The sequence below is a fragment of the Lactuca sativa genome, chromosome 5, assembly GCF_002870075.4.
Source record: "Lactuca sativa cultivar Salinas chromosome 5, Lsat_Salinas_v11, whole genome shotgun sequence".
Taxonomy (NCBI): Eukaryota; Viridiplantae; Streptophyta; class Magnoliopsida; order Asterales; family Asteraceae; genus Lactuca; species Lactuca sativa.
The window spans coordinates 367925148-367949172 of record NC_056627.2 but is presented as its reverse complement, the minus strand read 5'-3'; the positions used below and the strand labels follow the sequence as shown (position 1 = coordinate 367949172).

Genomic DNA, 24025 nt, shown 5'->3' with positions numbered 1-24025 from the left:
ATAGGAAAGGGTGAGCTGCGTAACTACTTGGAACACATGGTGGGCAGCTGTGCTACCATAAAGGCAAGAAATCAAGATTAAGAAAGTTCGGTCCATATGAGTTTGAATTTGTCGTAAACTTTGGTTTTAACAAATTCACATGGATAGGAACACATACACCGCTCAAATCTAAGTGTCATAAGATTTCCTCCTTCATGAAAATGATTGTGAAGAAATGCTTTCACTAAGAAAGATTTTAAGAAGATAGTGATTGTAAAATTGCATTCTCAAATTCAATTATGGTTACGGTATCCCTTTCCATAATTTGAATTGTGAGGTTTGGCAATTGTTTACACACACACATATGAACTATCTAAGGCAAAGGTGTATAAGTTCAAGAAGCCTTGATAAAAGATTATTAAAGCACTAAGTATTAGAAACATGAACTTAAGAAATCCAATAAGCATTGTTTTTCTGAAAGTTTAGCTGTTTCTGAATACATGTCGAAGCTAGTGGGAGCATAAGTGTTATGTTTATAATAATCATCATGATAGTGGGAGCATAAAAGTTATGATTGTATGATTATTAAGGCACGTATTGCAAGTTGGCAATATTAATTATAGAAAACAAGAGTCATTCTTTGCAAAGTTATAAGGAAGGAATAGTTGTTTTGCTATAATTAAGGGAGAGAATATTATGCTTCATTTCAAATCTAAAGGATTAGGTTGAGAAATGTTAATAAATTTAGTCAAGGGTACATAGTGTGTTCTTAAAATTTCGATTATGATTACGGCATTCCTCTTCACAATTCGAATTTTGAGAACATAGCAAATAAAACATTATGCGTCGTGTCCCATACGCTTCGGGTATAGGATCGATTGCAAATGCTTTAATATTAGACCATTATAAAATTTTCCAAATGCCGAGCGCATTTAGAGGGAAAAGGGACTAGAATTGGTTTTGACTAAAATAATTAAACAACTATCAAAGGACAATCCAAAGTTGACGAGGATTGGTTGCTTGTGAGTAGTTGGAAGTATAGTATTAGAAAATATGGAAATGTTTCCATATTGGATGGACCATATCGACATTATTATGAATAGAAAAGATTATATTAAGAATGAGTTGTCATATGGAAAATATGGAAACGTGTCCATATGGGGAATTGAATATTGAAAAACCTATTACTAGATTAGAAACTTTTATGCAAAAGGATGTTCAAAGGAATGTTCTTTGAGTGAGAGACATCATATCTAAGGAATTGTCTTGTAACAATCTCCGATAGAAGACTTTGTAATATCATTGGCAATAGTCTTTGTGACTTTGGTGCAGTGACATTACGAAAGGATAGTTGCATAGAATGTTAGAATCTAGCATATTCTATAAGTAGCAAGAATTTGATATTCTTTAACTTATGGAAAAAGGATTTGGAGTTGTGAAATGAGAATGATTGGAAATGTGTTAAATGTGATCTATTTCAAAAGGTAAGAACCATAGGTAAACATTGTGTGCATGCTAGGAGCATGGGACAAGTGTAATAATTCAAGTAAGAAGTTGATTACCCGAAACGACAAATAATGAGTAATCAATATGGTGATAAATAAAAGGCGTTTTATTTATGCTCAAAGGGTTGAGGCCATATGGGATTAGTATTATTCTTGTGTTTCACATTTGCATGTTTTGACTTCCTGAATAATTTAAATTGGGTAAGAACAGTTAACTTATTCGAACGGGCCACAGTCGTTCATATGTTGGAAGTAGATATGAATGAAGACTGTCGTGAATTGGTGTGTGGATTGTCTAGAAAAGTATTAGACATAAGCAAATGTTTGCTGCAACGTTCGTGGATTTGGATTAAACCCACGCTTACTTGGATCACTCCATGGATTGTATCACGATTGATTGGTGAGATGATAACATCTTATATTCTTGAAACCGAGATGTGTGAGTTGTATCTTGCGAATCGGTTGCACATTGATAATATGTAAACGCACTAGTAACTTGGTGTTATAAAACATATTGTTGTGTGTAATTCGGTGCGTGAGTGCAAGCGAGCATTGTATCAAAGTTTATCCATTCCTTTTATTCAAAGTAGGATAAAGGCGATATCTTTGGGCGCCTCGATGATTTAGTGATGACAAACGTAAATGCTCGGCCGGGCTAGGGCTAATTTGATTTGTTCAATTAGTCAGTCGTCATAAATTGGAATCGAGATATAGTACAAAGAGAATGATTTGAAATCATATCTCATATGATATCTAGAATGGAGGAATATATGATCCCTTATCTAAGGACACGCGTATTTGATATGATCAGAGTTGACAGCGGCTTTGGAAAGCTACGATTGCAAATCAGGATCTGAAGTCATACGCATAATAGTTATTAGACTTATCCAAGTGGGAGACTGTTGGATTAGTGTCTAAGTCCATAACTATTTTGGTATGTACTTGACCCGATGGTGCATGGTCCTTTTGGGTTGCCTTCACCAAAGCAACTTGATTGGAGAAATAAATAGAGAGAGAGGTTATTATGATTTATTAATATGTTATAAGAGTAATATATTAAAGGAGAAATCATATTTGTTTAATTAATATTGGTAAATAATTAATTAAGAATTAATTTTGTGATCAAGTGTAATTAATTAAACTAGAGGGGCTGAATTGTAATTATGTGATAGTTACAAAATAAGGTAAGGATTATCTTGAATATAGGGTGAACGAATTTAAGGAGATAATGTCTTAGAATTCGACTAGGATAAGGGTTTCTAAGACTTATCTTATGGTTGCTTGGTGGGCAAACAACTAGATAAGGATAAGGACTAAAATCCTAATCTTTACACCTATATAAACCCCCTAAGGCTCATGAATTCGTCTAACCCTTCCCAAGAAGTCCTAGAGACGAATTCTAACACCTCTCCTCTCTCTTTATACCTTCTCCATTTGCTCTTGGTGTTTGTAAGCCATTAGAGGAGTGACACTTGTGACTCTAAGCCTTCCAAAGTCAATTCAAGGAGGAATTGGGATTGTTATTGCTACATAACAATCAAGGTAATATCATAAACCTAATTATATGTTAATATCGATTTCCATATGCTAGAATTAGGGTTTATAGTCTTGGATTCAAAGCATGTACAATAGAGAAACCTAGATCCAAGCATTAGGGTTTGTATGAGCACATAGGATGTCTTATGACCAAAACCCATCAAATTTGGGGTACTTACTTGAGCTCGGCTGATTGCATGCACCACACCCCTTTTCTTTCTTAAAAGTTCTTTTTCTTTCTGAGTTCTTTTTGCTTTTCTAAAACTGTTTCATTTTCTAAAACCGTTTCATTTTCTAAAACCTTCATTTTTACAAAACTGTCTTTTCATTTTGAAAACTTTTTAACCGACCCCATTAATTTGAGTTCAGGCACACCCGAGAGTATGCCCGAATCCCTCAAACCAAGGCTCTGATACCAACTTGTAACGTCCCAAAATTCAAGACTAAAAATTTCTTTTAATAAAACATTACTTAAAGTAAAATCATCAATCCGGATCATAATCAGAGTATTAATTTCCAAAACACATGTTCGTTATCAGAGTAAAACATTCCATGGCTGTCTAGTCTATGGTGTGTACCATGCGATCACCCCGAGCTCTTCCCTCCGCTACCGGAAGTACCTAAAACCAAAACTGAAAACCGTAAGCATGAAGCTTAGTGAGTTCCCCACCCTACCACATACCATGCATGACCACATACTGCACATACTGGGCCACGCCCGTTATCCTGGGCCTCGCCCCTCCCTCGGGCCTCACCCGCTACAACGGCCCCGCCGCTCCAGGCCCCGCCTGGCTTCGAGCCCCGCTCGGATATCGATCTGTTTCACTTAGGCCTCGCCTGTCACAGGGCCTCGCCCGCTAACATATAATAGGATATAAACATATCACAACACATAAGCTATACACATACCAACGGATCCTGTCCAAAGGCCTCGCCCTTGTCCTGCTACTGATGAGTCATGGAACCCCGTTCATGCTCCTACTGATAGTGAGATACGGGCCCAACCCACACTCTGCTCTTGGTGAGATACGGGACCTCGCCCACACTCACCTCCCTACCAGGCACATACAAGTATCACACAGACAACAAGTATAAATTATCACATAAACCATTCTTTGGGGACCCGCCCGCTATCTTTGAACCTCGTCCTGAATATCATACTAGCATACTGTGCCTAAGGCTAACCCCCGGGTCTTCTACTCATAACTACATGGGCTGACATTGTGGCCGTAGACCCATTCACACAAAGGGAAACTCACCTCGAACTGCTGAACTTGCTGATAACCTTTTGGATGCTGCCCGACAACTCTCTGAACTCCTGCTCCACTAGCTCCCCGAGCAGGGCCGGTCCATTGTTTTTTGCTATCCAGGGCGAGATAAAAAAATTTATGCCCTTATATATAAAAAAATTAGAAAATCAAAAATATAATAACTTTTATAATCAAACAAACAATACAATACAAACAAAAACCTACAAACATCACCTAAAACAATGTCTTCGTGCATTTTTTGAAACAAAAACATCTCTTATTTTACAATAATCAATACTTTGTAAAAAATCACTTTTTAAGTATTTTCAATACTCAAAATTGATAATCCATTTAATCTTTCACAGTTGTCAAATACCAAAACAAAAAAGCCTTGTGAATCCTGATTCATATCACAAAAACAAGAAACAAAAACACAAAAAGTTTACAAAATCAAAATTACATAAATTAAAATGAAACAGTAAAATTGAAATAAGAAGAAGAGCAGTAAAGTACTCACCCAATCAGAAAGCAACAGTAGCAGCAAGCCAGCAACAAATTAGGAGCAAGAATAGACCAATCCCACAAACCAGATTACAGTACTTGCGAATAATGGGACCGCAGTAAATGATATTGTGCAGTAAATAATACTGACTGTGTAAAAATCAAACATTAAAACATTTTCATTAGATTTTCATGTCAAGACATTGTATTCAAATGATTAAAAAAAAGAACTCAGATTAATATATATGTTTAAAGATGCTTAGTGGATGGATGTCGTCACTTGTAAAATCAAACTAATCTACATTAGAATCAACGAAATTGAGTCACAAATCTTAATGCAATCATCAATTTCTTGAAACCAAAAAGAAACCCATTTTAATCTTTTGAAGTTAAAACCAATGATTTTGAACAAAAAAAAAATCAAGAACAATTGAAGTAATTAAAAGGTAATAGACTAATAGACTTACAGAAACGTTATTAAAATGTAATAGACTTATAGAAACGTAATAAGAAACAAACAAAAGAAAAAAAAAACTCACTGATTTAAGTCTTCTTCCGTTTTCCTCTTGCTTTAGGCAGAAAAAAATCGAACCCAAATCAAGCACAGTAACTTTGAATCGTTGATAGAACTTGGAATGAAGGAAAAAATCGAATTTAATCGATTGAAATTAAGAATGGAACGTTAGCAGCAGACCAGTAGTAATCGATTTACATAAATTGGGATTTGGGAATAAGTTAGAGAGATATAGAATAAGAAACGAAGAACGAGGAATAGAAATCGGACCACAAGACGAATACTTCAACGATTAAGAGCCTCGATCTCCACGATCAAGGGTTCCCGTTACAAATTTGACGATTGAAGTTCTCAAGAGTCAAGATATTGGCGCTCACGAAGTTGCTTCCCGTTTCCGCCTTCAGACTCCTGCGTTTCTTCTTGGACTGCTGCTACTGGACTTAACTTTTGGGCCAAAGTTCTGAAATATATATATATATATATATATATATATATATATATATATATATATATATATATATATAGTTGGATAAATATTATGCCCCCTTATATTTGATGCCCTGGGCCTAAGCCCAACTCGGCCATGTATTGGGTCGGGCCTGTCCCCGAGCTACCAATATCAATGCAACACTTAGTCTAACTGATCCCCGAAAGTCAACCAAGTCAACGCTGGTCAAAGTCAACCTTTCAGGTCAACCATACTCGCCGAGTCTATCTACTGACTCGCTGAGTTCATATCCTCAGAGTCCTTCCATTCGCAACTCGACTCGCCGAGTCAGTCCATGACTCGCCGAGTCTACCGATTTCCGAGTCCTGACATGTCCGACTAACCGAGTCTCCACTCGACTCACTGATTCGCGTCTCAACTCGACGGGTTTGGGGTTTCGCGACCTGACTCGCCGAGTCCAAGAACAGACTCATCGAGTACAAGGCAATCTTCATCCGACTCGACGAGCTGTTCATCCCACTCGTCGAGTTCCTCCTAATCTTCATGCTACTCGCCGAGTCCATTCAGATCTTCATACATGCAGAGGACTTTTGAGTCATGCATGGACTCCAAACTGTAGATTTGCCCTTCCCAAGCCTAATCCTCACGTAAAGTTGTAAACTTTACGTGTAGAGAAGGAGATCTAGGCTAAACACACCATAAACTAGGGTTTAAGGCAAGGAGGCTTTATAATCAACTCAAGGGCAGTTACTTTATGTTTCACAAGGCCAAAATATGTTTAGATCCAAAGTAGCAACTTCAGATCTGGCTTCTAACTCAAATGGATAACTAATCTTGGCTAAAAAAACCCAAAACTCATGACTAGAATAGATCTAAATGAAGGAAACGACTTAATACCTTCAATAACTCAGAAAGGTTCCACAAACTCCAGATCTAAGGCGAATCCTTGAAGCTTCAATGATTCCCTTCTTCTTTCTTCCTTCAAATCACCTAAAAATGGCTTGGAAGTTTGAATGAGCAACAATGGGGCTTAAGGTTCGGTGATCTGGGTGAAAGAGGCAGTAAAGGAACCCTAGGGGAGAGAATGAGACGTTTAAATAGGCTACAAGTCCCGAATTTAGGGTTTTCCTCGCTCAGACCAGACTCGCCGAGTCTCCTTGGCCGACTCGCCGAGTCGGTCACTTACTCCTTGACCCGGAGCCCGCTCGGACTCGCCGAGTTCCTCCTTGGACTCGACGAGTCGTCTCTTAAACTTAGGGTTTTCTTTCCTTTCTTGGTCTTCCTGACTTTGGGTGTTACATATGGTATGGTGGGCGATGATGGTCGATCTAACTATGGTGTTTGTCCCTTGAATCGGGGGTTTTCAAAAATAAAAGAGAAAGAGAAAGGGGGAAGAGAAAAAAAAAAAAAAAGAAATGGATAGGACGATTACAGGGACGAAGCTAATGTGGGGAACCAAACGAAGTCTGTCGAGTACGTTTTTCCGACAAGAATTACCACCGCCAGACAGATGAGGGTTGCGTCGGTGGTAGGAAAGCTAGTGGTGGATAGTGGTCGGAGAAGACCGTAGAGGCCAGAGGTTCTCGTGATGGGCTTTTCTTCGATGACTCATAGCTTTTCACAAAAGGGATGTGTTTTCCAGTAGGTGGAAGAGTGGGGTGGAGGGAGGTGGTGATTGTAAAGAAAAAACAAATGGGATCTAGGGATGAAGGGTTGGCAGATAAAAATGTGAGTGGTGGGGAACCAACTTTTTAATAATAAATTAAATATCATAACAATTATAAAAATTGAAAAAAATTGCAAGGGCATGAATGTCATTTTAAGTGTGTAGAAACCAAAATCACTAAAAAGATCCAAAATTAGACAACTTTTGCATTAGAAAACATTTTTGTACCAAAACTACATAATTTGACAACCACAAGGACTATTTTTGCAATTTTGTCCATAAAACTATCATTAAGTACTATAAATACAAAAGTAACATATTTCGGTTTACCTAAACATACACGAACAACATATGTATAGTCATTGTGTGAGTAGCAACGGAGATATTATCTTATTAATGGCTTTCTTCACTTGCATTATACTAATTTTCTTTCCGTTATTGCCGTTCACCTTCACCTAAAATTAAAATCCAAATAAAAGTTATTAAGGAAAATAAATATAAGGCAAAGGACAAAAATACCTTGGCTCTCATCTCAGCCGTACACGTTCCTTCGTTCATACAAGATTGAACGGTTGTGATCTCCACTCCAAGTTCCCTTAGCTTTTTCATGACATCCAGCAACAGCCCTTCTCTGTGCGGACACTGCAGCTCTACCAATGCATCACTCTCGATTATCGACACCTCCACCTGCACCGACCTCGCCGCCTTCCTTCCGCCACCAATACTTCCGGTGTCTACTACTTGGATCTTCCTCTTTGACGTATCCAACGTGTCCTGACGATGATCACGTGCTTCCAGATCTTGAATCTTCTTACGAAGCTGCTTCACGTACTCGATGGTGTCACCAAGGATCGACGCCTTGTCCATTTTAGTAACCAATGGTACCAGCGATCGAAGAACCATGAACCGCTCGTTTAGCTTCTCTCTGCGACGTCGCTCTGCGAGGACGTGGTTGGCACTGAGCTCTTCATGCGATGTCGTTTTCCGTATACGAGATGCGACGGACTCCGAGGCGTCACCTTCGGTGGACTTGTTGTTGTTGTTGTTGTTGTTGGAGTGGAGGAAAGGTACGGTGAAGATGATGTACTTTAGGAGCGACTGTGAGTTAGATCTAGTCTCCGCCACCGTGTGATGATGGTGATTTGATACCCAGGCGGTGAAGGATGATTGGGTGGACGTGTATAGTGAGTTGTGGCGTGATGCTGAGTGTGAGTCGTGCCATTGACTCAGTTGACTTGTTTGTTTGTGGAGAATGGTTGAAACTGTACGGGAGTAATGACTGTCCTGCTAATTCTGTTTCAACAAATATATATACGCACAACATTTGAGTAAAATATATCCAATGGACAAACCTAACATATTATGTAATGATGACATTTTGTAGAATGAGCCATAAAAAAAGATGATGTACTTTTTAGTAAAAAAAAAAAGAAAAAATAACCAAATCGTCATATTTTATGTTGTATTAAAAGACAACCTATTTTATACTATATTAAAGGGGTTGGCTACTTTAAAATGTAGTATTATTGGACTGTGGAGTATAATAATAATATTATTTTTTTGGATAAAGATATAAAATCTAAGTTACACACAACTTCACAAAAATATTTTCTGGGGTTTAGAATCAATCATATACTTTTAACCTTCAAGGGAGCAAAAAGAATCGGTTTACAATTACTGTATAATATCACTTTCGTGTTTTGGTAATTATACATATATTTGTAAAGTGTTTTGCTAGGTTTTGAGTTATCAAATGATACGAACTTTTATCATATGGGTGATTGGTGAAGTTAACCAGAAGTTGGTGGCATGGTTACAATGGAAAACAATTGAATGCCTACAAAATCTAGAATATCCCTTTTAATAAAAAACAGTTATAAGAAACTTTAATAAACTCAATAACATCACTATAAAAATTTGAATTGTGATGTATTATGTTTAAGAAAAGACAGAGAAGTTGTAAACGCGATATGTAACTTTTCTTAATCAAAGTAATATTCAACAAAGTTGATGATTTTCAAATAATAATTTACTAATATACTGCATAAAAATCTATTAAGATTATAAATTTTTTTTGATGTATATAGAAAATGATTGATGATATTTATTTTCAGGTCGTTTTGGTATTTAATTAATCTAAAAAATTTATTCTATCATGCATATATTATATATACCTCGTGATCCTTGTAAATGAATAGTGGATGGGTTGTGCAGCTCCAGAGCATGTGGATGTGAGTCAGCTCTACATGAATCATGATCTTGACTGGTTGGTAACAAGTGATCAAAATGAGAGTCCAAGTTAATCGAATCGTCAATGGATGATCCGAACCTAATATCTGTAGACATATCAAGTTGCAGTAGTTCATTCGCCTCCATCACGATGCTATCTTCGTCATGAGGTTCTTCAACAATAGAAATATGATCCGTTTCTGCCTCAAAATCCGACTCATTTTCTTCTTCTTCCTCATCGTCGTCATCATCATCTTCTTCATCCTCATTATCATCATCGGCGTATGCATCCATTAAATACCGGTTGTTTAAAGGTTTGAATTGACGAGTGGAAAGAGTATTGGTGTTGGAAGAATGGGCGGAAAGGGCGGGTCTAGGACGCGGGATAATTGACTTGTCATTTTCGACCTTGAAGAAATGTTTCACGTGTTCAATCAAGTCGATACCCTCCTCCACCTGCATATACATACATGCACTAGGTGTTAGACCCGTGTACTATACCGGTTGATTAAAAAAATTATATATTAAGATATAATTATTGAGTATTTAATTTTTCAGAAAATATTAAATATCAATGTGTAAACATTAAGTATTTTTTAAAGTAACATTTCAAAATAAATACAAACAAAATAATAAATTAATTAATTTATACTAAAAAAACAAACTACAGCGAAATAATTATATGTTGGCCATATTTGTGGTTTAACCATATTTTTTAGTTTTACCAATGAAAAACAAAAATATTTGTTTACTTTTCCTATGTAGACTATGTTTGTCTAAAATGACAATGAACTTTAAAAGAAATATATTAAAATTTTGAAAATATAAGTAAACAAATTAATGACACGTTAATTACTTTCTATAACTTAAAAATTAGAACAGTTAATTAAGAAAATTAAAAATTACCTCAAAATGACAAGTAGAAATAAAATGCATGAGAATGTAACAATTGATAAAAATAATTTTTATTTATTAAAGTAAATTTATAAATAAATAACTTGGACCTACTGGATAATTAACTAATTAAAATTTTGCAATTTATTATTAAACAGATACATAAAGTAGCTGAAAATCGTCAAATTCTATGATCGTTTTATTTAGAAAATATACTACTGATCTATATATATATATATATATATATATATATATATATATATATATATATATATATATATATATATATATATATACTGAAAATCGTCAAATTCTATGATCGTTTTATTTAGAAAATATACTACTGATCTATATATATATATATATATATATATATATATATATATATATATATATATATATATATATATATATATATATATATATATATAAAACATGCAAGATACTTTGATGATTTTACCGGTCCATTCACCATAATATTTTAATATTTTTGGGATAATCAAGAGGTTTTTTTCACTTTAAACCAAAATTTTATTTTATTTTTCTGAAAAAGTCCTTACTTTTTTTCTACTTTTTTTATTTAGCCCTTATAATTTTTATTTTTTTAAATTTATTACTTACATTTTTATTTTATTTTCGAGCCCTACATTTCTTTGGATTAAACCTCAACTTTATTTTTTTTCTAGAAAAATCCTTACACTTTCGTTATCTTCAAAGTTTTATTGCATTCGGTTCCATAATTACATTGCATATACTCCCAGCTTTATGATGGTTTTAAGTAAATCTAAAGAGATTGTGTTGTAAGTACATTGCTTGAAGATTGCATAAATTTCTCTTCCACGTGGCATCATGTATGTGATGAAGAACATTGTAGACGCATGTAATCATCTAGAAAAGTTCAACTCAAGATGTGTAATAATCACTGGTATGATATTATTCTCATTAGAAGCCATAAGGTTCGATAATGGAAGAAGAACCCCTCCCCACTTCTTATTCTTGCCAACGGATGCTATCAATCTTCTCTTATTATCTTTCTTATCTTCTATCATAGAACCTTATGGTTCCCTACCGAGAATAAAAAAACCCAACAAGATTAACTTTTACCCTTCCTTAGCCATAACCAACATAAAAAAATAAAAAATAATTTAAAAAAAACTCAAAGTAGACAACCATTTATTAAACTAACAATCGTTGCACATCTTGTGTTGAACTTCTCCATATCATTACATGAACTTACAATGTTCCTGATCAATCGTCAAACAATAGATTTACAAGACTATCTCACTAGATTTACTCCAAACCACCATGAAGATGTAAGCATCTACTATGGAATTATGGATCCTAATGCAAGAAATATTCCAATATAACAAAGATGAAAAGTTTTTTTTAGCAAAAAATATAAAGTTGAGGTTTAATCCGGAAAAATGAAAAAAAAAATGTAAGGGTTAAATCGACAAATATATATATATATATATATATATATATATATATATATATATATATATATATATATATATATATATATATATATATATATATATATATATACTAGTTGTGTAACCCGTATATTATACGGGTTGATTAAAACAAAATGTTAAATAAAAACGATTAAATAAGAAGTTTATTTGAATTTGAAATTTGAAATAAATAAAAATTATGAGAAAAAAAACATGGAAAAAATAAATAAATTAAAATTATTGTTTAGTTATTAGACTCGTATACTAAACAGGTTAATTACAACAAAATGTTAAACACAAAGGTTTAAACTGTAAATTTATTTGAAATTGAAATTGAAATTTAAAATTTAAAATTTGAAATTAATATCATTATGATAGGTTTAATTTATGGAAACTAATTAATAATGTATTAGAAATGGAAAATGAAATAAATGACAAGTGGAAAATAAATATATCTCTAAATTATAACAAAATAACATGTGGCAAATTGAATGAGAGAAGGACATGTGGCAAAATCATTCTTATTTATTAGGGTAGATATATAGACTTAGGTTCAAATGTTTTTAATATTTATTGTGTCCATATAAGATTGATTCTAAACTAATCATTTTAGTTATTTTAAAAAAAATAATAAATACATATTAAATGATGAAGATTTAATTAATACTAATTATATCTTCAATATGTAATATGCATTAATTACTTTCTTATAATAAATAAAATGATTGGTCCAAAATCATCATACATGCACACAATAAATAGCTAGAATATATATATATATATATATATATATATATATATATATATATATATATATATATATATATATATATATATATATGAATGAGTTCTATGGAAAACAAATAACTAGGGCAACATCTACCGGAACCAATAATCAAATGACACGTGTCCATTTCTTTTTTCACAAGTAGTGTATTGTGGAAGTTATTGTGGAAGTGATGTGTTGTCATGTTTTCATTGGTTCAAATATGTGTTGCCCTAATCATTCATTTTCCATATAACTCTTCCCTATATATATATATATATATATATATATATATATATATATATATATATATATATATATATATATATATATATATATATATATATATATATATATATATATATATAGGGTTAGGTTATTTTGTTTTCACTATCTATTGTGTGCCTGTATGACTAATTCTTGACCAATCATTTTAGTTATTTTAAAAAAGTAATTAATGCATATTACATGTTGAAGATATAATAGGTATTAATTACATTTTCAGCATTTAATAAACATTAATTACTTTCTTAAAATAACTAAAATGATTGGTCCAGAATCAATCATACAGGCACACAATAGATAGTGAAAACATTTGAACCTAACTCTCTCTCTCTCTCTCTCTCTCTCTATATATATATATATATATATATATATATATATATATATATATATATATATATATATATATATATAGAGAGAGAGAGAGAGAGAGTTACGTTCACATATTTCTACTATCTATTGTGTGCATGTACGGTTGATTCCAGACCAATCATTTTAATTATTTTAAGAAAAATAATTAATACATATTAAATGTTGAAGAATTTAATTAATACTCGTTATATCTTTTACATATAATATGCATTAATTATTTTCTTAAAATAACTAAAATTATTCGTCCAGAATCAATCCTACATACACACAATAGATAGCTATAACACAATAACCTAACTATATATGATTTTCATTTATAATTAACCCATATTATTTGAGAAACTTAAAGTTGCTTTATCATGTTATATAATAATAATAATAATAATAATAATAATACTATGGTCTCCTCCCACCTAACATCAGATAACAAACAAAAATGACGACTTTTAGTATCAAGATTTTGTTTCATTCTACTTCTAATTATATAGTCAAAACATTTATTCAGGAGGAAAATATATATATATATATATATATATATATATATATATATATATATATATATATATATATATATATATATATATATTACAAATAAAGTCATGATCATATTATTGTATTAAACATAAAATTTGTAATATGTTACCAGAATTTCTAATAATATTCTTTATATATATATATATATATATATATATATATATATATATATATATATATATATATATATATATATATATATATATATATATATATATATATATATATAATAAACAACTTTACAAACACTTGTTATCTTCATATTTTTTTTACATCAACTAATATCATTAAAAACAACTAAACTATCTTATTTATCCGTTCTTCCTTAGATATCTTCAATTTTGAAAGTTTAAATACACTCTCATTTTTAAGGTTCGATTACATAATAAAAAAATAATTAAAAAAAGACACTATAACCTCATTTTTATTTTTTAAAGAATTTTTTAACTTCTTTCCAATTTTTTATTTTACCATTTTATTTTATTAGATCTTCCTGTTTAACACAAATTAATTTCAAAGAGAAAAAGTCAATATTTTTTTCATAAATATTCACATTTTGCAAACATTTTTGTTTGGGTTTTTTTTTGTTTTGCTCATAATTCCCATGTTTTTCACTTTTTTGTTTATCATGTTTTTGATAGTTTTTAATATTAAAATTTGATTGAAACACTTGATTATTTTTAAAACAAAACGAAAGGATGTCACCCCGATTTTTGTTGGCAAAATAAATAACACACTTTGTTAATTTGAGGATGTATAAACACTATAGAAGTTGAAGAACAATAGTCAAAATTGGCTTGATATCTTCGACTCTTTGGAGTTTTAAAGTTGTCTTTCTATTTGTATCTTAAAACAACTTAATGTAAGAATCTAGACTTTTATGCATATGTATTTTAGAATGCTATTTTGTGTTAAAGGGCATTTTTGTCCTTTTGGTAATATTAGATTTGTTGTAAGAACCTGAAATTTAAAGATAATTTATTTTTAATCAACTATTGACCAAAATGGCAAAATGGTCAATTGTGAGAAAAAGATGAGATCATGAAGTCGTGACTACATGAAATGGCCAAAACAAGTAAATGTTTTTGGTCCAACTTTGTGACTTAACATATTAAGACCCATATTAATTCAGTGAGAAATGACTTAACATACATGTAGAGTAAGTTCTCACCTTCATGTGGACAAAAAGAACATCGAAAACGAGTAAAAATGAAGAAGTTATGAAGGTTAGAAGTTGGGATAAAAAGTGTCCCCAAAAATGGAATGGAATCAGTAATGCAATCTATTGATTCCTAATTACCGTGGTGCGGCATATAGCTCACCACTACATGGTGAGAGATGGCGAGGATGAAGACATTGTACATCGTCATAAGAGAGAAATTACAATGTAGTTGGCCCTATGGTGTAACACCTTGATCGAGGTATTTTCCATTTATACCCTTAGTATAAAATTTAATTGCAACATCGGTCCCTTGGCTCATTAAGTGAAAACACGTGTTGTGCCTAGTACAATGGGCGTACTCCAACTTATGTCGGGAGTAAGTGGATGAGGGTCAAACCCTAATTTTTAGGGTTTGAGCCCCATTTAAACACCATTATGTAAGAAAATTTAGGGTTTGTGGTGGAGATCTGGATACCAACTTGGATCATGATATCACTTTCCGAACTGATATTTCTACCATATGCTTAGGTTACAAGAAATTCAGCCTAGGATAATCCAATTGGACACTTACGATTCTAGGCACAGAAATCGTAAGCCAATATGCTAGAGGATTCTGTAAAAAGTATGATGAAAACCAAGAGCTTAAGATCGTAACCCTCTTCTAAAGAGGAAGAACTGTTTATATATTAAACAAGATTAGGGTTTCATTAGGGTTGGGCCGTCATTAGTTGCTTTGGAAGCAAGTCATGATAATCCAGATTTAATGAGGTAACACCTTGAGCGGGACCCCAGCCAGGGGCTCTACCCCTTGGACCCCGCTAGGGGCGCTACCCCTAGATCCCGCCAAAGGGGCGCTGCCCCATTGGAAACCCCGGACCCAGGGGCGCTGCCCCCAAACCCCCGACTAGTCGTCGAACCGGCTTCTAATTCGATCTTATACATGCATGCACTCCGCACAACCCCCGTACATGTATTAGAGTACAAATTATGAAGTTCCTTAGCTCACATGTTAGTTTCAGTTACTTAAAATGACATAGTGACACTAAAATGACCAACACATTATCTCTTCAAGACCTCTTCCCTTATCAGCCTCCATCTCCGAAATCATCTCTTGCTAACCCTAATCCATTGTGTGGGCATTTTAAGCTTGAAAGTTTGTTTTTGGTGATCTTTGTAACGCCCGCAGATTCGGGCTAGTCAATTTAAAGACAATAAGCGTCAAAAATGACTTTTTGATGGAAGATTATTTAGAATGAATAATATTAACCAAGTTATAGTATATGTCACAAGGGTTCCGTACATATAAAGAACGCTGAAATCCGAGTTATAACGAAGAACTTACGTCATGTTGATTTTTCGCGACAAAACCGGCACGACGTTGTGTGACGTAAAAAGTGAGTTTGTGATAAAATATTTTTTAGCCTTATCGATCTAAACGAAATTCTTAGTATACGTTAAACTGAGAGCGTGCATAAAAAGAACGTCCAAATCTGACTTCGAATGAGGAAGCTATGATTTTTCTAAGATTTAGCATAACAGTGCACAACCCGGAATTCGAATTTTAGATCGATCGATTTTTAGCTGATTTTTAGCCGACACAATCTAAATGAGAATTAAAGATCTCGTTATAAGAACCCAACGATATAAATACAGACGAAAACGAACGTCGGATGACAAAGGTATTAATTTTTAACAGACTTTACATGTCCAGGCTTGTTAAAATATAACTTTAAAAATAAAGTCAAAATTAGCAGACGGAGTCTAAACGAAAGTTATAGAGTACGTCGCTACCTACGTGTAGATATAAAGAACGTCAAAAATAGAGCTCGTATGCGAAAGTTACAGAACTTAGAAGTCGGAATAGGATGATGTGAGGGTACACATGTACGCCCCGCATAGCTAAGCCTTACGCCCAACGGTCTCGCATTTGCGGTCCAGCAGCCTCCACATCGCCCCATCCGAATTTCGACACCTGCCCCCTTGCACGCGGAGCGTAGCCTCTTACGCGTAGCATAGAGGAGTACGCCCACCGAGGAGTATGCCCAGCGTACTGCACAGACTAGCCCCTATAAATATGATGTGAGGGCACCCTCATTTCTTCACATCTTCACCCTTCTCTCTCTCAAACTTCTCTCTAAACCCCTCCCAACCTCTAGTACTTCCCAAGTGCTCATAGGCAAGTCCCGGAGCGCCAGAAGGCTTCGAGAAGAAGAGCTATCGGCTCGGAAGTTCTGCCCCCACAAAGTCTGGTTTCTAGCCAAACCTCCTAGTAAGTAAGTTATGCTTACCCTACTTTAAGTATAGCTTATATTTATGATCAATATCATTATTATGAACTTATATATAGAGTAAATTACACGAATGGTCCCTATGGTTAGCGGTAATTTGCGCGTTTGATCCCTAACATATTATTTTAACTCGGAAGGTCCCTGTTATTTGTGTCCTGTTACACGATTGGTCCCTATTATTTGTTTTTGTTACGCACTTGGTCCCTGTCTTTCCTAAAAAGACTATTATTTAAATAGGAAAAAATGGTGGGGTATGTAAGGTTAGGTGAGGGGGTAGAGTTGGGGGTGTGTTTATTTAAATAAATTAAAAAATCAAGGGCAAAATAGTCTTTTTAGGTAAGACAAGGACCAAGCACGTAACAAAAACAAATAGTATGGACCTTCCGAGTTAAAAAAATAAGTTAGGGACCATACGCGTAAATTACCCTAAACCATAGGGACCATTCGTGTAATTTACTCTTATATATATATATATATATATATATATATATATATATATATATATATATATATATATATATAATATACAAAATGTTATGATAATATCTTTTAACTACCCGCGGTGCGGGGAATCTGGTTTGAAGGGCCACATAGTGTTGTTGGATTTCAGAAGTGCTTAAATGCCAAAATGGTCATGTCCTCCGGTGTTTCATGTATGGCTAAAAGTATTATTTAACACTTATAAAACAATATCGCTCGTAAATAGTCACTATGGGCGTGTTTGGCAAAAGTAGTTGTTGGCTGGAAGCGGATAGCGGTTAGCTGGTAGCTAGTAGCGGGAAGCTGTAGCTTTTATTTGTTATATGAATGTTTGGCAAAAGTAGCCGGAAGCTTTTGAAATACATGAAATTACATAAACGGACAATTGATTAAAAATAGAAAAAATATATAAATATATTTTTAAGGGTAATTATGGAAATTGATTTCAAAAGCTTCGGAGCGTTTTGTTAAAAGCTACATGAAGTAGCTTTTAGAATCGGAGCGTTTTGTTAAAACTAAAAGCTAAACGCTCGTACTGCCAAACGAAGCTTTTTGTTTAAACTAGAGCGTTTTGTCAAAAGCTAAAAGTTAGAAGCTCCCAAACGCTTCCAAAAGCTCCATGCCAAACACGCCCTATAAATATTAGACTAAAATCTAGCGGTAATGATACTAGGTTTCGTCGAAGGAAAATAGAATTGTTAGAAGCGAAGCGATGCCCGAGTTTGGAATCATCACTTTAACAAGTGACTGTATAGTTACTTTCATCGTACACATAGATATGAAGTATTTAATATAAATTACATGTTATGTGTGCCTATTATATGTATTCTTGATATATATGCTGGATGAACAAAATATACATGTTTTACATGTTATGTGTGCATATTTTTGATTGATTTAGTCTAATGGAGTATGAGATACTCTAGGTCCTTGAAATGTAGTTTATTGTAGTTTTGAGCTCATATATTCATAAAAATGAGAGCTTGGACACTCTCATTAATGCATGCAAGAGATTTGGAGCTTTGGATGACTTTTGGACAAATGGTTTGAGTTTTTACCCTTTTGTATGCATGCAAATGGATTAAGTCAAAGACTTTATCCGTTAAGACATCCCTTTTTACCTCGATCTAAAGTTTGGTGTTTTGGCCTAACGACATAAGAGCTTAATAGTGAAATGGAGATTCAGCTCTAGTATGCTAGGCGTACCTGGATCTAAAGTTTTGTGGTCCATGTTTTTTTTCTTAAATAAACATAAATTCTCCACCACAATATAGAGAAACCCTAATTTGTAATAAAATTAAGTTTAGAGTTTTAATGCAAACCCAACGTTATTATATTCAGAAATCTCCAATAAAGTCTAAATATTTTAGGTCAGTTTACAGTTTAATTTCAAAGTAAGTTTTGCTTACAAAATAGACAGATTACCGACTAAAATTTCTGAATAACCTTTAGTGGCCAATTACATAGATTTAGTCGTTATCTCGTCTTTTTTCGTTAATTGATCCAAATTTTGTGGTGTTTTTTCATTATTTGATCAAAATTTTGGGGTTTTTTCATTATTTTTTTTACCAATAACCAAAATATTAAGAATTTTTTTAAGATTGCGTTTAAACTAATGTATGGTATATGATCTAAAGTCGATACGTATCATTTGCTGACGTCTTTCTTGCACTCTTTCTATGCTCACTTGTGTTTTCATCATCGTTGTTGAACCCAATAACAAAAAACTCACTCACAAGCATTATTAACTCCATCAGCTTTCCAAAATCATCCATTCACAACTCTACGATCATCTTTAAATTTCCAAATGAAGAAATGAGAAAATCATTGCTGATCAGTGATCACGTGGATTTTCATATTACCTAACCATGACTCGAACCATGGTTCCAACACTCAGATGTTCCTATTACCTAACAATGGCGCGAACCATGGTTCGAACCCATACATTAATGGCTTTGGTCATAATGTTGTTAACAACAGAAGACGAATCTCACATGGTGCAACCACTAAAGGGCTAGAAAATCATAAGGAATGAACCATCGAGCTTAAAAAATCAACTTAGGTAAAAAATAACATTTCTTCTTTTTTCATTTGGAGATTGAAAGATGACCTTATAATTGTGAATGGATTATTTCGGAAAAATCGATGGAGTTAATGATGTTTGTGTGTTAGCTTTTTGTTTTTGGGTTCTACGACGACAACGAAAACATATAGTGAGCCTAGAAAGACTACAAGAAAGAAGACCGGGAATGATACATATTAAATTACATCATATAATATATATTAGTTTAAAAGTAATTTTCAAAAAAAATCCTAATACTTTGATTATTGGTAAAAAAATAATCAAAAAAACCTCTAAATGTTCACAACGTGTAATCCGAAATCAATTTTCATTTCTACATCAAATTTAGTGTAAAATTGTTCCGATCAATATCATTTCTTACAATTACGGTGTTGAAAAATAAGTAAAACAACAAGTAAATCATTTTCAACCCATATGTCATATGCCACGTTTTACAAAAAATAATGTAATATCTACTTGATGCAAATAGTTAATTATATCCGCCTTTTGACACTATTTTTATACCGAAATATATATATATATATATATATATATATATATATATATATATATATATATATATATATATATATATATATATATATATATATATATATATATTCTAAATTCTAACGAGTATATATTTTAAATAATATTTTTTTAACAGTAGTATTGCAATAAAAAACCAATCTCTAACAACAAAGGAGACAAATACATCAAGATTTTAAAATAGGATTCTGAAAATATATTGTTGATTATATCTTTATTATTACAATAATCTTACAAATTATATACTAAACATTTATAACCAAATAAATTATTTGTATATGTAGTTAGTTAATAATTTAATATCATATGAAATTATATTATAGGTAACAATTATTATATTCAAAATATAACTATATAATTAAATTAATTTTAAAATCTATAAACTAAAATAAAAAACAGAATATATATATATATATATATATATATATATATATATATATATATATATATATATATATATATATATATATATATATATATATATATGGAAATAAAACCATAACGGTATAAAAAATAGTGTAAAAATAATTTTACACCATTTGATTTTATATTATTTCCTCACAAATGGTATTTAGTTATAGCAAAACGGTGTAAAAATAATTTTAAAGAACAGCGTTTGGTGCCTTACAAACTTATACAATACATTTACATCTTAAAATTTTCTTTATACAATTTATTTATTCAACTTCGCGTAATATACCCTTTTATTTTATTATTTGTTTAATTATATTTGATATGTGATGCTATGCGATGGAATACATTTTGACACCATTTTAATGTTAGAATGTGGTTGGAAAAATTTTCTTAAATGAAAATTATTGATTATATATATATATATATATATATATATATATATATATATATATATATATATATATATATATATATATATATATATATATATATATATATATATATATATATATATATATATATATATATATATATAGCTTTTAATTATTAAATTTTACATAGAGTGGTCAAAAACAGTTTATTTCATACCTATAAATAATTAATACTTATATCCCAATGAATTCATGAATTAGGTAACAATTTAACTAGAGTGGATGTAAGCAAATTAACGAGGCTATCAAATTAACATGATACATCGATCTAACCTTTTCAGTTGTGCCAAGTTCAACGACTCCATTCAGTAGAGGGATGCATACAACAGTCTGTGGAGTTGATGTTAAAAGTTAATTAAGCAACAAATGAAAAGATTGAAGAATTAATGCACATATAATTATTACTTTAAGGGAAAATTTCGACTTGCCTGTATATCAGCACTCTAGTGCAAGAACCCGAGACAAAACAGCAGCCATCAACATGATCAAAATGTCAACAAATAAGAATGAGTCACAAAGAACCGAACACAGGCTCACATAGATTATTCTTTTACCTTGATTTTCCATTTGTGCTAGCTAGGATCATATCAATCTAGCTTCATATCATGAAGTGTGTGTATATGATTGTTTATTTAAAGTTTAAAAGTTTCATAAAATGTTTTCGAAATTTCCAAGATAACTTTAAATATTTGTTTTGCATATATAATTTTATTTGATTTTGTTACTATTTGTGTAATTTTTATTTTTTATATAAAGAATTTCAGATAATTGTAATTAAATTGTATACAAACTAGAAATAAAGCTTACACTGTCACTATGTAGATCCTTCCATACTCTAATTTTTTTAAAGGTGATACTAATAAAGCTATCATATTCACAGAATAATGTTGAATAAATATGTGTTTCACCTATTATTATGTCCTTTTACACGCATATAATGTCTCAGTATGAATTTAAATCAAATAATATCTCTATTTTTTTAACCACTAGTTGTAAGACCTATATATTACATAGGTTAATTTTAAAAAAATTAAATATAAAAGTCAAAATATTTGAGAACTTTGATTTTATTAGAAAAATAATTTTCTCTAATAAATGAAGGTTTGTTTGACACTTGTCAAATTCTCAAAAGTTTTATAACATATAATTTTGTGGGAGTTTTAGAAGTCATTTTTTTTGGAAATTTCTATTTTTTTTAAAATAAAATTCCACAAAATTCTAATGAGTTTATAAGGAAAAAAAATCATTTTATTATTTTGATAATAAAGTCTCATAAATGCTCTAAAGAATATTTGATTTCTTTTATAAATGTTCCAAAAGATTACGTTATGTTATGTAAAATATTATTTTTTTTAAATATTTAATGTTTAATTATTGATATTAAATTATTATTTTTAAAAAACTCGTGTAGTATATGGGTCTCACATCTAGTAAATTATTATAATAGAAATATTTTTCATCTTTTAAATTTAAACAACTAATTTAAATAAATAAAAGAAAACTAATGAGCTTTAATTTTGGGAATATTTAAATTAAAAGGTAAGTTCATTAATGAAATTGATATCCATTTATTACTACCTTTATTACAATTATTACATTAAAATATTATGTGGAATTTAATAAAATAGAAAAACCTTATAAAATGATATGTGGAAAAAAATAATTCAAAATAACCACAAAATGACATTTGATAATTCGAATGAGAATGTGACAAGTGGCAAAAAAAATTCATTTATTATGAAGGATAATAATTGGGCTGATTGCAATGTTTTATTAGGTTATGTTTTGATGGAAAACTAGTTATTAGCTAAAAAGCTAGTTTGAAAGATAAAAAAAAAATTACATAAAAATTATTTAAAAGAATATGTTTCTATAATTAATTACGGGGTATATTCGTAAAACTTTTAAAAAAATCCTAAAAAACTAGTCTAAATTGATTTTTAAAAAACTAACTTATAACCTATTTATGCTCTTTATAGTTTTTTTTTAAACAATAAACTAAACTAATTTTAAATATCACTTATGTTTCCTATCAAAACTTAAACACATGACCTCTCATTTGAAGAGTCATTCTTTAATGCTAGACCAAATGCTCTATAGTATACTCTTGTTAGGTAGTTTTATAAATAAAGTTTGCCATTTTCAATAACAAAAGTGTTTATCAATTCAAACAAGATTAAAAAAATTTAATAATAAAGATTTTCTAATATGTACCCTAAAAGTATATATATTTTATGTTTGTTCTTCTTTCTAATGTATCATCCTATTAGATTCCCTAATTAATGTTATGTCTTTTATCAACCTATTGATTCTTCATTTCAAATTTCAAATTTTAAATTTCTCACTCTAGTTATATTAAATTAATAACAATAAAATAAAATTAATATTGATTATAAGGTCTTATATTTATTTAAATCGATAATTATAATTTTATAGAACTGAAGAATATATGTTAATTAATAATCGATTTAAAATATTTTATTTAAATAATGAATTAATATTTTTAAGTTTTACTTATGAAAATTGAATTAAGTTTTTAACTATGGTTCCACGGGTTATAAACTATTGATACATTAATTATAAAAAATATTATCAGATTTAAATGTGAAATACATTATTGCTTATAAAGAATATTATTCATAATTAACGCATCTCAAAAATTTTCAATAAAAAATATTTCTTATAGTTAATATATTTTATATTTCT

The 24025-nt window shown here is 31.3% G+C and overlaps 1 protein-coding gene and 1 long non-coding RNA gene across 2 annotated transcripts in view; both read right to left on the bottom strand.

The window, feature by feature from the left end:
* Positions 1 to 3094: 3094 nt before the first annotated feature.
* On the bottom strand, positions 3095 to 5649 carry LOC128126358 (uncharacterized). Its single transcript, XR_008224186.1, has 3 exons — positions 4788 to 5649; positions 3703 to 4670; positions 3095 to 3640 (listed from the first exon to the last, which is right to left on the bottom strand). It is a non-coding gene; the product is annotated as an uncharacterized LOC128126358 (long non-coding RNA).
* A 1934-nt stretch (positions 5650 to 7583) lies between these two features.
* The window catches only part of LOC111892911 (transcription factor BHLH42), a 17864-nt gene continuing 1422 nt past the window's right edge, over positions 7584 to 24025 (bottom strand). The window contains exons 4-8 of the mRNA XM_042901966.2: positions 21748 to 21762; positions 21593 to 21649; positions 9579 to 10084; positions 7919 to 8687; positions 7584 to 7854 (exon numbers count right to left, since the gene is read on the bottom strand). Of these exons, the coding sequence (XP_042757900.1) occupies positions 7759 to 7854; positions 7919 to 8687; positions 9579 to 10084; positions 21593 to 21649; positions 21748 to 21762 (1443 nt within the window). The 3' untranslated portion in view covers positions 7584 to 7758. The remainder of the gene's footprint in view (positions 7855 to 7918; positions 8688 to 9578; positions 10085 to 21592; positions 21650 to 21747; positions 21763 to 24025) is intronic.